General features: G+C 52.6%; 2 protein-coding genes across 2 annotated transcripts in view; both read left to right on the top strand.

Moving 5' to 3' along the window:
- Nucleotides 1-7,068: 7,068 nt before the first annotated feature.
- LOC118008431 (retinol dehydrogenase 16-like) lies at nt 7,069-7,490 on the top strand. Its single transcript, XM_035001979.1, has one exon. The coding sequence runs from the start codon at nt 7,220-7,222 to the stop codon at nt 7,481-7,483; it is 264 nt and encodes an 87-aa protein (XP_034857870.1). The 5' UTR covers nt 7,069-7,219; the 3' UTR covers nt 7,484-7,490.
- Nucleotides 7,491-8,982: 1,492 nt separating this feature from the next.
- Nucleotides 8,983-16,089, top strand: part of LOC118008688 (retinol dehydrogenase 16-like) — a 9,647-nt gene continuing 2,540 nt past the window's right edge. Inside the window, exons 1-5 of the mRNA XM_035002339.1 lie at nt 8,983-9,126; nt 10,448-10,779; nt 12,651-12,909; nt 14,352-14,515; nt 15,078-15,314. Of these exons, the coding sequence (XP_034858230.1) occupies nt 10,467-10,779; nt 12,651-12,909; nt 14,352-14,515; nt 15,078-15,295 (954 nt within the window). The 5' untranslated portion in view covers nt 8,983-9,126; nt 10,448-10,466 and the 3' untranslated portion in view covers nt 15,296-15,314. The remainder of the gene's footprint in view (nt 9,127-10,447; nt 10,780-12,650; nt 12,910-14,351; nt 14,516-15,077; nt 15,315-16,089) is intronic.

The following is a 16,089-nucleotide window of genomic DNA, read 5'->3' on the forward strand; positions in this document are numbered from 1 at the left end:
AGAGGGGAAGTCACAACAGATGACCCAGTGTGCCAGTGGCAGGGAGGAGTCAGGCTGGAAGAGTGAAGATCCCGACTCGACTCACTAGCTGTGTGAAGTTACCTCTTTACGCCTCAGTTCTCTCCTCTGCAAAATGGGATAATACTATTTACTGTTAGGGGTGTTGTGAGAATTAAGTGAGCCCACAGGGTGAAGTGCTTAGCACAGGGCCAGGCCTGTGGTAAATGCTTTCCACATGTATGTGTTTTCCGCTCTACGTGGGCTTGGAATCCCACTCTCCCATGTCTGTCGATTCCTACTAGAGCAGAACTGGATGGGGGTGGGCAGGCTAAAATAAATCTGAAAACCAGCCAGACTTTCAGGCATGCTGCCCTTCCCCACTGGCTTGCACCCACCCTGCATTTTGGCTCTGAGGGGAGAATCTGGAGAGAGAGGGAAGACTGGGGGGCGGTATGGAAAGGGGGCTGTATTGAGCTCCAGGGAGTTTCCTGGATGGGGAGGGGGAGAACAGCATCCTTCCCCTCCTGCTTCATACTTCTCATGAAGTGTGGCCAAGGGTGGCCCAGAGAGAGACAGGCAGACATCAAGCTTCTCTCTCCTTTCAAGCCCTAGGCTAAGGCTCAGAGCCCGTGGATTTGTGTCGTCCTGTGACAGCAGAGCTTCCAGCTTCTCAGAGCACTTTTCGCCACAGTTAATCATTTGATCCCTGAGATATCCTGTGGGGACAAAGGATGGGCTTTCTTATCCTCTGTTAAGCCCAGAGAGGTCATCTGTCTCACACAGGCCACCCGGTGCCGATGGTAGAGCCACCTGGAGCCGGGCCCATGTTCTGTGGGCTGTAGGGCCGAGGGGGTGTTGGCCGGAGGGGACTAGGAATGCCTATTTAATCAAAGTGAAGGTCCCATACCAGTATCAACCAGTCTAAAGTGTCCAGGTCAGTGACATTTAGCACATTCAGGTTGTTGGGTAGCCACCACCTCGATGCAGAGCCTCACATGTTCATTACCCCAAAAGAAAACTCCATATCCATCAAGTACTCCCTATTTCCCTCTTCCCCCAGCCCCTGGCAACAACCATTCTGCTTTCTGTTTCTGTGGATTTACCTGTTACGGATTTGAATATAAATGTGTGACCTTTGTGTCTGTTTTCTTTTTCACTTTTTCATCCGCACTGTAGCACATATCTGTACTTCATTACTCTTTAAGGCGAGTAATATTCCACTGCGAGGCTATGCCACATTTTGTTTATCCATTCAAGGAGGGGAATTCTTTTTAAGTTTGCTAATTGATTTTTTTATTGTGGTGAAATAAACATAACATCAAATTTACCATTTTAGCTATTTTTTTAAAGATTTTATTTATTTATTTGAGAGAGAGAACACGAGTGGGAAGCAGACTCTCCGCTGAGCAGGGAGCCCAACGTGGGGCTTGATCCCAGGACCCTGGGATCATGACCTGAGCTGAAGGCAGATGCTTACCCGATTGAGCTCCCCAGGCACCCCCCATTTTAGCTATTTTTAATTATACAGTTCAGTAACATTAAGTAAGGGGTGCCTGGCTGGCTCAGTCGATAGAACATGCAACTTTTGATCTTGGGGTGTGATGAACTCGAGCCCCATGCTGGGCATAGAGATTACTTAAATAAATAGTAAAATAAGCATGTTCACATTGTTGTGCAAACATCACCACCAATCGTCTCCATGAGAGGGGATATTTTTAATTTTGCAGTTTTCTTAAGCCTCCTATAGAAAAACCGGTTCTCTACTCACACTTCTGACACCAAACATGTAGGTGTTTCTTCCCCCATACTAACCAATTTTCCAACCCCCCAGACACCAAGTGGGTGTCCTAAAATCTATCATTTCTTTTTTTTTTTAAGATTTTTTTTTTTTTGACAGAGAGAGAGATAGCAAGAGAGGGAACACAAGCAGGGGGAGTGGGAGAGGGAGAAGCAGGCTTCCCGCGGAGCAGGGAGCCCGATGTGGGGCTTGATCCCAGGACGCTGGGATCATGACCTGAGCCGAAGGCAGACGCTTAACGACTGAGCCACCCAGGCGCCCCTAAAATCTATCATTTCTGACACCAACCTGAAATTAGTGTCAGACTTCCCAGGTTTAAGGGCTCAGTCCCACAGGACTGTTTTCACTTTAGACACTGGTCACAAATAATGGGTCCCCAAGATACCCACACTTCTGTCCAACACGGTTACAAAGCTCCCACAATCCCACCACCTCAGTTTCAATAATTTGCCGGAGTGGTTCACAAAACTCAGGAAAACAGTCACTTTCGTTACTGGTTTATTATAAAGGATACAAACGAACAGCCAGGTAAAGAGGTATATAATGTGAGGTTGGGAAGGGTCCTGAGTTTTGTCCCCATGGAGTTGGGGTACAGTGCCCTCCTGGCATGTAGATATGTTCACCAACCCAGAAGCTCTCTGAACCTCATAGTTTAGGAATTTTTATGGCTGCTGAAACACATAGGCATGATCTATTATTAGTTTTATCTCTAGTCTCTGACCTATCCCCAGAGGATGGGAGGTGAGGTTGGAAGTTCCAAGCTTCTAATCAAGGCTTGGTATTTCTGGGAACCAGTCCCCATCCTGAAGCTATCTAGGAAATTTTCTAAGGGATTTAGGAGCTCAGGAATTGGGGACTGATATCTTTCTTATTATGTCACACTTCTACTCACACATCAGACCTCCCCTAGATCAAGAAATCTGTCATGAAAAAAAAAAAAAAAAGAAATCTGTCATGATGAGCTGTGACAATGTAAAATGTGGTTTACTTTGATTTTTTTCCAGACTCTTCTACTCTCTCTCTCTCTTTAGGATCTCAGTGTCTATCCTATGGATATCGTTTTTCAATAGGGAGCCTTCTGAGAATTCTCACTTCCTCCCTTGTACTTTTGACCCATGCAGACGGAGGCTCTACTAGACCATCCCTCCAGGAAGACCCTAGTTCTGGTCTCTGTTCTCTCTACACATTCTGACTCATTGCCATTTCCATTCCTCTCAAGACTGCATTTTAGTGGCTCACGTCTCCTGGGTCTCCGATTCTTTCATCCCCGGACCTTCCTTCCCCCCGCCATGTGGAGACATCATCCCCTGCAGCCTCGCCTCCACCTGCCCCCAGGCCCCCTGCCCCCACATCACTGAATGTGTATTTGCAGCAGGAGGAAATGCTGGTGGTGCCTTCTGGCTGAGGCACAGAGGGAAAGCTGCTCCCTCGGGAAGAAATAAGCGACAGCTCTGCAGTTTTCATGTGGCTGTTTTTCTTCGGAGGGAGGAGGTGTGCAGCTGGAAAGAGAGAGATTGGAGGGAAGGGAAAGGCAGAGGGGGCAGGACCCAGGCTTCTTGGCAGCCTGAGCGGGGCGGGAAGGGGGGGTGGGAGTGGGGGGGGGGGGGCAAAGAGCTGTGTTCCAAGTAACAGAAACCATCAGCAGCAAAACAATTCCTGGAAATTTGCTCTTTCTCCTTCCTACTCCCCCCAACTTTTTTTCCAAAAAATGTAGACAAGACATTGTAATCAACAATCAGAAAGGAAGGAAGGTACCAGGGAGGAGTTATTGGAGACACAGATAAAAGCAGGCAGCTTCCCAGGGTCAGGTGGGGGCCAAGGGCTCGTGCCTGGACCCTGGAGGAAGGGGCTGCACAGGCCAGCCCAGGAATCCCCCCATTCGGCTGGCCTGTGTGACCGAGGACCCTACATCATGTGTGGAGGGCAGATGGACTGTGGACCCGTCCAGGCTGAGGACTTTGACAACGATCGTATTTCCATCGCCAGCCTAGCTTCCAGGAGGTCACTGAGGGCAGAAGCCAAGCCCAGCCACAGAAGTCATTCTGCCCCGCTGCCACAGCTTCTCCATGCCAGGGAGGCGGACTTGTCTGCCCAACAGCACCAGATAAGGAGCTCCCCAAGGCTCCCCAAAGAAGGAGGTGGTCCAGCGACCCTGTCCTTGATTCTGCTCAGGTCTTTCCTGCTTCCTCACTCTTCACTGAGACACAGTGGAGATAACACTAGTCTGGGGACCAGACCTGGCTTTGACACCTGGTTCTCCCACTTAGTAGCCATGTGACTTTGCACAACCCCTTTATCTTTCTGAGTCTCAGTTTCTTTATATGTGAAGCGAGGATAAGGGTTATTGTATGGGATGCAAGAGATGAGATATGTACAGTGCTTGGCATGAGCATGTCTCTTTCCCACTTTTTGGGAGTGGGGAAGAAGAGATCCCTTCTTGTGGAATTACCTTGAGATACCTCTCCTTAGTCCCACCACTATGAGCCATTCTTCTCTGAATTGGATCAACACCAGCTTCCTCTTTTATTTAGTTGTCTGGTGTTGTGTTTCTTACACAGAAGGTCAAGAACATCCCCAATGCCACTATGAAGTACCACAAAAGAGAAGTAGTAAGAGTAACAGTTAACATTTATTGAATACTTACCATTTACTAGGCATAATTGCGAGGTGCTCGACATTGCCAGGTGCCTCATTTAATCCCCACAATGACTGGATGAGGTGGCCACTACCGTAGACAAGGCTTCTATCATATCGTGAGGCACAGGGATTTTAAACAACTTGCCTGAGTCCCAAAGCTAGTATTTCAGTAAACCCTTATTACAGGGATTCTTGACCTGGATTCCTGGCACCTAGTGGCTTTAGGTGGTCTATGAACCCCCTAAAAAGTATATTCAAAATCCTGTATGGTGTGTTAAGTCATTTTATGGGGCTTAGAGTCTCAAAAGGGTCCATGATGTCCAAAATGTTAAAAATGACTGCCCTCGAAGCACCTCTCATGGATGCAGCTAGGATAAAAAAAAGTGGGGTATGGCCTACGCTTCTGTGGAGGTGACTCAGCCCTTGGAATTCTGGGAAATTTCTTGAGTGAGGGCAAAGTCCCTTTCACGGGATGACCTGGGGAGGGGTTGAGAAAGGGAAGGTGAATGGTCTTTGCTTCCACAAGATGAAGGACAACCGTTTCCTCCCTATGATTTCCCAAGAGAGTGTATGTGGAGGTGTGTAAGTTTAGTGCAAGGAAGAGGAGGCTTGGAAAGACTCAAGACTGGAAGGCCCCAGGGAAACTGGCGCCACCCAGCAGTCTTCCGGCATGCCTCGGCTCTTCGCTACTCTGTAATTTCCTATCCGTCTCCTGGCTTCTGTTCCTCCCTCAGAATCCCCACACTTCCTGATCTCCAGCACATCCCACCCCCGGGGGGCGGTTCTGTAGATGTGCTGACGGTCCCTTGCTGATTCCAGATTTATTCAGTTTCCACTAACTTTGGTTGAGCACCTGATGTGTGCTGGGCAGAAATGCCCCTTGAATTCTTCAGTGTTTCTGGAGGCCTCAACTTCCTAGGGTTCCACCTTGATGACAACATAGGGATTCTTAAACTCCCCAAGAGTTGGAATTGGTAGGACTCATGAGATCCTCCTGATCCTCCTCCCTCATTATAAAGAAGAAGGAATGGAGGCTTTGGGGACTCTCATGTGGTCGGACAACATGAGAAATGCAGGTGAAAATGGAGAGCGAAGTGGGGTGCAGCAGAGTGATCTACCTCTGCATGCATTCATCTTGCAGGATGCGGGGTGCTGCCAGGTGCTGGACCCTTCCCTGCCCCCAAGGGGCTGCAGTGTTCAATGCTCTAGGTGTTCAGCACAATGGGGTGCGCCCCATATTGCTTCATTCACATGAAAGCATTGCTTCAGGCTTCACCTGGAGCTTCTGGATTTCTACCATTTTTCTTCCCCCCAAGCAATGATGATCCAGCCATTTTGTGGCCCCTTGGGAAAAGGTGTGCAAGAGGTTTGGGACCACATCTAGAGGTCCTTTCTGGAGTGTCAGGGAGCTGTGCACCAGTTAGGTGTCTGATTTCAGCTAGTGCTTCCTGCAGGACACAAACGCTGAAGCTTGCTGAAGGGCCCTGCCCAGGGCTACAGCTCAAGGGCCCGCCATGAGGGCAGGAGAGCCGCATGGACGAAGAGGCCCAATATGAGCCGGCCTCAGTATTCCTCTGAGCTTCTGCACGACTCACCTCCGTCCCCAGGCCTCTTTCCTGGAGAAGGTGGCTGGTGTAGTCCAGTGGATATAGGCAGGGACTAGAGCCCAATCCTGTCAGAGGCCACTGGGCTGCCCTGAGGAAGCTGCCCCAGCCCCATCTCTGTCCACTCTCCTTTTGCCAAAGTGGTGTCCTCTGCCTCACCCTGAAGCCCTTCCGTGCACAGCTCTTCTGTCCGGTCCCCAGTCCTTTCTTTTGTGTGCTGAGGGGGCAGCTCCCGCCTCCTCCCCACCATCACCCAGACACACAGCCCTGCCTGCTTCAGTGGGGTTTAGGACACCCCCTCCCTTGGCCCCTGTGCAAACTGGTCTTTTCTGCCTTTGGAGTCTGTGTCTGGTCTGGATTCTGGCTGTGGGAGGGCAGAGGGCAATGCAAGCAGGCCCCCCGGGCTGGGGATGGCGCATCTCCACGGAGCGAGACCCGCTTTGCCAAAGTGCTTGCTTTCAACCCTCCCAGCGACTGGGAGCGACTGGGAGTGAGCGGTCTCTCTCCTGCGTGTGCCCGCCCACATTCCCTTCTCCCATCTCTTCGCCTATGAGGTCAGATTCCCCTTCAGGCTCCTGAACATCTGTCTGCCTCAGAGAACTACTACAGCAGGAGGGGACCTTCGACTCTTTGCCTTCTTCTAACCCCTAGAGAGGCCGACAGTAACTTAGATTTCTGAGGAGTGATGTGTACCCTGAGCCCGAGGAGGAAACCCAGGCTCAGGGAACATGTTGAAGGCAAATATGTCTTGAATCAAAGTGTAGCTTCCTAGTAAGAACCTTCCTGAGCTGGGGAATCTCCAGGTCCAGCATGTCAGCAGACAAGTGAAACAGTTCTAAAGCTGGAAGCCAGAAGAGAGTGGCCTGTGTCACTCAGTGTGGCCACATGGATGCAGAGAGCAGAGTGCAGTCAGAGGGTGAGGGGGCATTGTTGTCACCATGTTTCCTTTCTGGGCAGGATTTGGGCTTTTCAAGGGCATACGTCAGCACTTATAAAAGTAGCCCAAAGAGCAGAGAGGTTGGGGATAGGAAAAAAATGTTCCAGAAAGACCGTGATCAGGAGGGAAATGAAAGACTTCATGCCAGAGAACCTGAAGGCCAGACTGCCTTCATAGCTATCCGGATTGAGGAGGCCAGACTATTTTCTGATCAGAGCCTATCCATCTGTTCCCTGCAAAGCCATGTGGCTGTACCTGGCGGCCCTCGTGGGCCTGTCCTACCTCCTGGGCTTGTACCTCCGAGACAAGTACATTTTCATCACGGGCTGCGACTCAGGCTTCGGGAACCTGCTGGCCAGGCAGCTGGACCTGCGAGGCTTGAGGGTGCTGGCCGCGTGTCTGACGGAGGAGGGGGCCCAGCAGCTGAGAGGCCAGATGTCCAACAGGCTGGAGACGGTGATCCTGGATGTCACCAAGACAGAGAGCATCTCTGCGGCCGCCCAGTGAGTGAAGGAGCGTGTGAGGGACAGAGGTACCACCCAGATTCATTTGTGTCTCTTCATTGCTTCTCTCTGTGCAAGGGAGACCTCTCTTCTGCTAGCTGGGAAGATTTCCAGGATGTTTTCCGGAACTTGAAGTCATACTAGCTTTCTTCACCTCACCCAACTAATCAGCAGAGCCTCTTCTCTCTCAGCTGCCCCCCCACCTCGAGACCTTGGAGCTCTGGAGTTTTGGGGAGAATGTGCCCTGATGAGGATTTGCCCTCCCAGAATTCCTCTTTATGGTGCCCTCTCTCTCTCAGCAGAAGTTCTGGATTTCTTGATGCTGAGTGCCTAGGGAGGCTCCCTCTCTGGAGGAGGAGCTGAGACAGAGGACCTGGCCTGAAGGCTTGCACTGGTGGCTGGGGACATTGCTGGAGCTGGGTTCTGCTCTCAGCACTTCAGCAACACCTCGCAGTATGCTGGGAAATTGTTTCCTACATTTCATTCATCACATTCAATATAAATAATGTCTTGGTAAACTTCTTTGTCGTGTTTGTCCCCAAGGCCTCCCAAGTCCTTGCCCCTCTGCCTGTCTGCCTTGCAGGAAGGAGCTCTCCTACTTTGGAGTGAAGGTAGCTATGATCGAGCCTGGTTACTTCAACACTGATGTCACCAACCCTGAGAAGATTTCTAGGGCCACCCAAGAGGCATGGGACCGGCTCAGCCCGGAGGTGAAGGAGCTCTATGGGGAGAAGTTCCTGGCATCTGGTGAGTGAGCTGTGGGCTGGGGAAAAGGAAGCAAACCTTTGTGTGGTTGCCCTGGGCCCATCTCTAGCGCCTCCTACAGACCCAGGTCCCTCCTGCAGGCTCGAGTCCCCCACACAGTGGGGACATTTTGTTCCATCCCCGTGGTCCCATGTGGTCACCTGGTGACCTCAGGGAAGATCCAGGCTTGTCAGACCTGGGGACCGCTGTTTCCTCCGATGCCCTCGTTGTTTGGGGAGGACCCTGAAGCCAGAGGGGGAAGAAGACAGGCGTGGATTCCTGGCAAGCTGGCATGAGAACGGCTGGTTTTCAGGTGCTTAGAAGTCTAGTGTTTGTAGAGACCTCGGTTCTGCAGAGCACATATTCCCGGGAATAGAGCCAGAGGGGGCTTAGTGTGGAGAGCCTTCCTGTGGTAGGAGGTGGGACACACCCGGCAGAAATCCATGTACCAGATCCTCACACTGAAGGCAGGGTTGTGTCTCCACAGTTTTGGGCTCCCACTCCGGTGGCGGAGGCTGCATATCCGTAGGGCTGGAAACAAGCTTGTACAATCAGTACTCACTCCCTGCCCTCTCCAGCTCCCTTTCCCATCACCTATGGCTCCCCTCTTCAGATGAGCCATGGTGGGTGAAGAGGCAGAGGGTGGGGGTGGGGCCGCCTGGGAGGTGGTCCTGCCGAGCCTCCAGCAGGGCACCACCAGGGGGCGTGCGCCTCCGCCTCGCCGCGCACTTGGCTTACAGGTGCAGTCCCGGAGCCTGGCAGAGCAGCCTCGCCCTCCGCAGGTCGCCTGTCTCACTGTCCAGACGTCCTGTGCAGGATCTCAGTGCAGAGATTAGTGGCAACTAGTCTCCATCCCCCTGGGGCCGCTGCAGGGTTTCTCGTTCTGGCCCCCACAGCTCCCAGGTAAGTGAGGGGCACCCCGCCTCCTTTTCTCTTACTGCCCTCTCTGAACTTCCTGTGACTGTTCCCACCTGAAATGGACTCTGAAGCTCCTGGCACCCCGGCAAGTGGTCACATTGCTTTGAGGATTTACAAGAGTGCAGCAGCACGCGTTGAGGGCTGGGAGATGTCTCTGCTGCGTGGCCCCTTGAAAACTGATGGTGAAGGAATTTGTGGTCACTGAGGAAGAAACCCGCCAGTTCCTTGCAAGTAAAGAAACATGGTCTGATCCCTTCATGGGGTTTGGTGTCCAGTCGGGATGTGCATGTTGCCTTGTACCCCTGAGAGTTTCCAGGGCTCCTTCCTTCCTCCTTGCTTTCTTCCTCCCCAACCCTTCGGGAAGCCCATGTAGGAGGGTCCCGGCGGTGACCCCAGGAAGCAGGGACAGGCTCATTTCTGCAGGACCAGGCCTGGCCATGCTGCTACCACCTCCCACCTTAAGAGACAAACACTTTCAGGACTACTGTCGGCTCCTGGCACAGAACAGTTTCAACTAAAGCCTTGATCGGTGCCCCTTTCTGTCTTTTTCACCTGCTGGGGGAGAGCCGGGGGCAAGCTCGCCTCTGGTTCCTGCGGGGAAGCCTCTCTGCCCCTCCCAGTGCCTCTCCTAATTCTCATTTACCTGCCAGAGCTGTATAAATGTGGACAGGGAGGGAGAAGCCCAGAGCAGTCCAACTGGCTTCTGGTCTTGACCCGGCCCCAGCTCTGTCCACTCTCCCTTTGCTGAAGTGGTGTCCTCTGCCTCACCCTGAAGCCCCTCCACTGGCAGCCCCAGGCCACACAGCTGGTTGGTTGGTAGCAGAGCTGGGTTTCGAAACCACGTGCATCTTGATTCACAGAGCATCTATCACCTTTATAAGAATCTCCAGTAAGTCAGGGAGACCAGGGTTCCAGACTTGACCAAGAATGAAGTAGACAGTTCTGAACCTGAGATCTAGGACATAGGGGACTCCAGTGTGTGTGTGTGTGTGAGAGAGAGAGAAAGAGAGAGAGAGAGGGAGTAGGTGGGCAGAGGGAAATGGAGGAGTGGGAGGAGAGGTGACTGGGAAAAGTGTCTCCATGTCAAAAGATTCTTTGTGAAATCCAATGGCATCTAGTAGAAAGGGCATAAGTGTACCAGAGAGCCTGCAAGTTGGCCCCCGAATCAATAAGACTCACTGAAGATGGCGGCCAGGAACAACCTGAAGACCCTACGTCAGACAGCCTGGAGGCTGGCCAGCTGCTCACACCCTGTGTGTTCTTAAGTCGTCCTGCCCGAACACTGGCCACACTCATTTCATTTCAGCTTGTGTGCTCCCCTCACCATGTGGCTGTCCGTGGTGGCCCTCGTGGGCCTCTACTACCTCCTGCGCTGGTACTGGGAGAGGCAGGTGGTGAGCCACCTCCAGGACAAGTACGTCTTCATCACGGGCTGTGACTCGGGCTTCGGGAACCTGCTGGCCAGGCAGCTGGACCTGCGAGGCTTGAGGGTGCTGGCCGCGTGTCTGACGGAGGAGGGGGCCCAGCAGCTGAGAGGCCAGACGTCAGACAGGCTGGAGACGGTGATCCTGGATGTCACCAAGACAGAGAGCATCTCTGCGGCTGCCCAGTGGGTGAAGGAACGTGTGGGGGACAGAGGTACGGCCCAGATTTCTGTTTGTGTCTCTTTGTTTCTTCTCTCTGTGCAAGGGAGACCTCTCTGTGCAAGGAAGATACCCGAGATGTTTTGATTTTCCAAGTCTCAAGCTCTGGAGTTTCCTAAGCAGAAGGCCTGGAGTGCCAGGGTCTGAGCCCAGGGTTAGACAAGCCCAGGCCAAGTTTAGGACCAATAGTCTGGAGGAGGCGTTGGGCCCTCAAGGCTTGTGATGGGGCAGCATGGGGCTGGGCCAAGCTCCACCCAGGCTCCTGATCTCAGCAGATGCACAGTTTCTTGATGGGGCCTTCACACCCAGCCCTCTGTAGGGCTTTAAGATCAGCCCCACTTGACTTATAAGGACACCGAGGCTCAGGGAGCTGGAAGGACTTTTAGTCAAATACGGGTGAGGGGGTCCTGTTCTTTCTCCTCCATTATGCTGCCTGCCCTTTTCAGGAAAGAGGACATCACTGATGTCTTTTTTTTGTGATTAAAAGTATAAAACACACTCGTAGAAAACGTAGAAGAGGATAAAGATAAAAGGACATTTCCCAAAGCCCAGTTTCCAGAGTCAGTCACTCTCTATATTATTATGTATCCTCTGATCAACATTTTCATCATCAAATCTTTTCCAAATGTAATATTCAATGTCTGTATATCCAAGTATGCTGAGAGACCACCATTCACTGAAGCCATCCTATATCGTTGTCTCCTGACGTTTGTTTTCCACTTTTGCTGGTATAAACCACATCTCAGGGAAGATTTCTATAATAAAGCTTTGTTTCCATTCTTAGGAATGTTAAGTAAAATACAATAATTGGATCAGAGAGCATGCATTTCTTTAAGGCCAGGGAAGGTTTCTGAGCAGGGGAGGGATGAGTATTGCAGGGGGCCTTCTTCCCTTTCCAGTATTCCCAGGGCCAAACCCTGTCCCTCCCTCTTCCCCGCCCCCCCGCCCCACCTCTCCCTACCACCAGCCCCTTGTCACTGAGGACCAGAACCTGCTGACTTGAGGACTATTTCAAATCCTTTGTTGTGTCTTTTCTCCCCATCTCTTCGGGGGAGCTTTCCTGAAGGCTGAGTGGGCTGGGGACCTAGGAGGAGGGGACTAGAGTGAACTTTTGGGAGGGTGAAGGAGAGGGTGACACTTCTTGGGGCTAAGGATGCAGTCTGCACTAGTGTGTGGCATGAGGCCTCGTCACCTCCTCCCCGAAGCCTGCCCGGACGTCCACTGCAGGGTGAGCTTTGGCATTGCCCACAGCACAGAGGCCGGGCTTGGCTTCCCGAGCAGGCGCCCCCTGGGAGTCGGCACAGGTTGCTGCAAAGCCTGCCCCGTGGGGCCCAGCACAGGCCTGGTCTCTAGATTACCCTGATGTGGGAATTTCATGTCTGTCTTTCCCAACGGAGTGTGGGCAGGCCGTTTTCATGTTTTTTCTCCCTTTCATTTATTTTTAAATTTTCTCTTTCCTTTTTCTTCTCCAGTTTCCCCTTCATTTTTGTCACTTAACCATCCCTGTCTACCTCTCGCTGTCTCTTTTCTGTGAGAGTTGTGAACACTATGCTCTTATCTGGAACTCTGGGCACGCTCTTCGCAAAAATGGGCTTATTGCCTCCTGCACGCCAGGCACCTAGGAGCAGCAAGACGAGAAGGAGCAGTCCTTCTAGCTCAGTGAGCATCCAGTAGCTCAGTGTGCGGGCAGACCCTGGCCCCCCGTAGCCGCCTTGTCCCTAGTTCCTTTCCTGCGCTCTTTTCCTTTATACCATGTAGGCATTGTTGTTGGTTCTGTAAAAAAGTGGGTTGGAAGGTGACTTGGACCACAACTGTGTCTCACTCATGCACACAGACAATGTTGCTATCTCCCTACCCTGTGCCCAGGACTCTGGGGCCTGGTGAATAATGCTGGCATCTCTGTGCCCACGGCACCCAATGAGTGGCTGACCAGGCGTGACTTCATGAAGATACTTGACGTGAACCTGTTGGGGTTGTTGGAGGTGACGCTGAGCCTGCTGTCCCTAGTGAGGAAGGCGAGGGGCCGCGTGGTCAATGTCTCCAGCATCATGGGCCGGCTGTCCCTTTTTGGTGGGGGCTACTGCATCTCCAAGTATGGCGTCGAGGCCTTCTCGGACTCCCTCAGGTATTGAACTGGGACGGAGGCCCTCCCTCAGCCCGCCTGCGTCTATACTTCTGGGGGAGATTTTTCTAGGGGGTTCATTTCCTCACAGCCTCAGAGGCTCTTCCTTCCAGATGCCTCTCTCTTGCTTTGTGCCAGACATTCATTGGGAAGCACCATCCTATGTTCTGGGTGTTGGAATAGGCCCCAGGCATATAGAACTGGTTTCACCCATCGCTGCCCCGGGGGAGGGCCCACAGTAGGGAAGTGTCTGAGGCAGCAATGGACCTGAGATCATTTGGCTACAGAGCTCATGTCCATAATTCCTATAATATTCAGCTTCAGGGGGCCCTTCACGTGGGGGTCCAGCATTTGACTCCATTCAATAGTTACTTCTCGGCACTTCTGTGAGTATACAACATAAGTGTCTGACCTAAAAATTCTGACAGCTGAGGGGCGCCTGGGTGGCTCAGTAGGTTAAGTGTCTGCCTTCAGTTCAGGTCATGATCTCAGGGTCCTGGGATGGAGTCCCATGTCGGGCTCCCTGCTCAATGAGAAGTCTGCTTCTCCCTCTCCTTCTGCCCCTCCCCACTCCTCGTGCTCTCTCTCTCTCAAATAAATAAATAAAATCTTAAAAAAAAAAAAAAAGTCTGACAGCTGAGAAAGGGACAAGTGAGACACAAATGTCGTGACCATCTCTCATGATGGTTGTGACCAAGCCAGTTAGCCATGGTGGTGGGGGTGGCCAGCAGAATGAGGGGAGGGTCCTGGAGAAGGGCCTGAGCTGAGGATTGAAGAAATGAACTTGGCAACCTGGCAAAGTTGAGTGGGAAGGCCTCCTGCGGGAGGGAACCACTCAAGCCCAAGCCCAAGCCCAAGCCCAAGGTGAGTCATGGCCTATGCGGCATAGTCCTCCAGGCTACCGGACAAGGCCTGGCTGGACAGGGGTCATGCTGGGCAGGAGGGCATGGGCGGGCAGTGGAGATGGGGTGGGGGTAGGGGGTGGGGGACCGGACAGGCTGCAAACCTTCATGCTGTTGGCAACAGGACCCCGTGGAAGGGGTTTACTCAGGGGAACTTTGTCAAATCAGCCTCTGCGGAGCCCACCAGCTGCAGGGCAGAAGTTGGCTCTGGGTATGAGGCAGGAGGTAAAATGGGCAAAGTCTGGAGATGGATTGGATGTGAGGAGAAATAGGAGGAGATGGTGCGTGAGGGGTGCCCTGCAGCAGGCTAGGCAGGATGTGGGCTCAGCAGCGCGCGGACCATACTGGGAAACACACGCACATTATACACGGACTATTCCTCATCACTATTTTCTCCCCCTGGCCGCTGCTCTTGGAACCTTCCCAAGCTTTTGAGTTGATCCTACCCCAATCCCGAGTTAGGTTTATATCAAGTTTGTTTGTTTGTCGTGTTTGTCCTCGAAGCCTCCCAAGTCCTTGCCCCTCTGCCTGTCTGCCTTGCAGGAGGGAGCTCTCCTACTTTGGAGTGAAGGTAGCTATGATCGAGCCTGGTTACTTCAACACTGATGTCACCAGCCCTGAGAAGATTTCTAGGGCCACCCAAGAGGCATGGGACCGGCTCAGCCCGGAGGTGAAGGAGCTCTATGGGGAGAAGTTCCTGGCATCTGGTGAGTGAGCTGTGGGCTGGGGAGAAGGAAACAAACCTTTGTGTGGCTGCCCTGGGCCCATCTCTAGCGCCTCCTACAGACCCAGGTCCCTCCTGCAGGCTCGAGTCCCCCACACAGTGGGGACATTTTGTTCCATCCCCGTGGTCCCATGTGGTCACCTGGTGACCTCAGGGAAGATCCAGGCTTGTCAGACCTGGGGACCGCTGTTTCCTCCGATGCCCTCGTTGTTTGGGGAGGACCCTGAAGCCAGAGGGGGAAGAAGACAGGCGTGGATTCCTGGCAAGCTGGCATGAGAACGGCTGGTTTTCAGGTGCTTAGAAGTCTAGTGTTTGTAGAGACCTCGGTTCTGCAGAGCACATATTCCCAGGAATGGAGCCAGAGGGGGCTTAGTGTGGAGAGCCTTCCTGTGGTAGGAGGTGGGACACACTCCGGTGAAATCCATGGATTCCCCCTGGAGATGACCTGGGAGCGGTGGAGAGGTGGGGTGCTTTTAGAAACTCTTCTCTTCAGTTGATCCCAAAGCAAGATTGGAGTGTGAGACTATGTCATTCCTTTTGGACAGTCAAGAAATCAGTTGAAAAGCTGAAGTCAACATGTTGCAACAATCTGTACTTGGTGACGAACTGCATGGAACATGCCCTGACAGCCTGCCACCCCCGCACCCGATACTCCCCAGGCTGGGATGCTAAGCTCTTCTACATCCCCATGAGCTACATGCCCACCTTGCTGGTGGACGCCATGATCTACTGGAATTCTCCGAGACCTGATAAGGCTCTGTAACCCAAGCCTGGGGTGCATGGTAGGAGGGAGTTGTGTCCTATGTGAGGGTGGGGATGCCTCAGGGGGGAGAGAGAGGTGGAAAAAGGGGGACCTCAGGTCACCAAGGACACCCGTCTCACCTTCCTCCCCACCTCCTCCTCAGGCTTTCCTGGGATATGACTCAGGATTCTGGAGATATCAGGAGGAAAGGACCAAGTTTCATGGCTGAGCAACAGGGACCCAATAGCACACACACATGCCCTGTTCCCCGAATGGCTTCTAAAGGCTCTGAGCTTCTTTGGCGCTCCGGCCACCTTGAGGAATCCATACTCTTGGCAGAGTGTCAGCAGCAGGGAGGTCTCAGCCCCCACCTGCTCTACCTCTGTCCTCCTACTCAGGGTGTCCCCCTCCCACAGGATGGACATAGCCTGGGGGAGTTCATGCCCCTCTCCACTGAAGATACCTAATGCCAGAACAGATGTGAATGGGGACGACCAGCCAGACCCATTAGCCTGAGGAGCCAACTCACAGACCTTGGTTAAAAGGACATGTCTATAATCAGACACAGAGGACACAGAAACCAGCTACTGGGGCGCCTGGGTGGCTCAATCGGTTAAGCGTCTGCCTTCAGCTCAGGTCATGATCTCAGGGTCCTGGGATCAAGCCCCTGTGTCGGGCTCCCTGCTCAGTGGGCAGTCTGATTCTCCCTCTCCCTCTGTGCCTCCCCCCTACTTGTGTGCTCTCTCTCTGTGTCAAATAAATAAAACCGAAAGAAAGAAAGAAAGAAAGAAAGAAAGAAAGAAAGAAAGAAAGAA

Source organism: Mirounga leonina, unplaced genomic scaffold (assembly GCF_011800145.1).
Source record: "Mirounga leonina isolate KUSES-001 unplaced genomic scaffold, KU_Mleo_1.0 Mir_126, whole genome shotgun sequence".
NCBI lineage: Eukaryota > Metazoa > Chordata > Mammalia > Carnivora > Phocidae > Mirounga > Mirounga leonina.

Bases quoted from the DNA above. Each gene is read 5' to 3' on its own strand.
- LOC118008431 (XM_035001979.1), top strand. From the start codon at position 7,220: ATGTGGCTGTACCTGGCGGCCCTCGTGGGCCTGTCCTACCTCCTGGGC.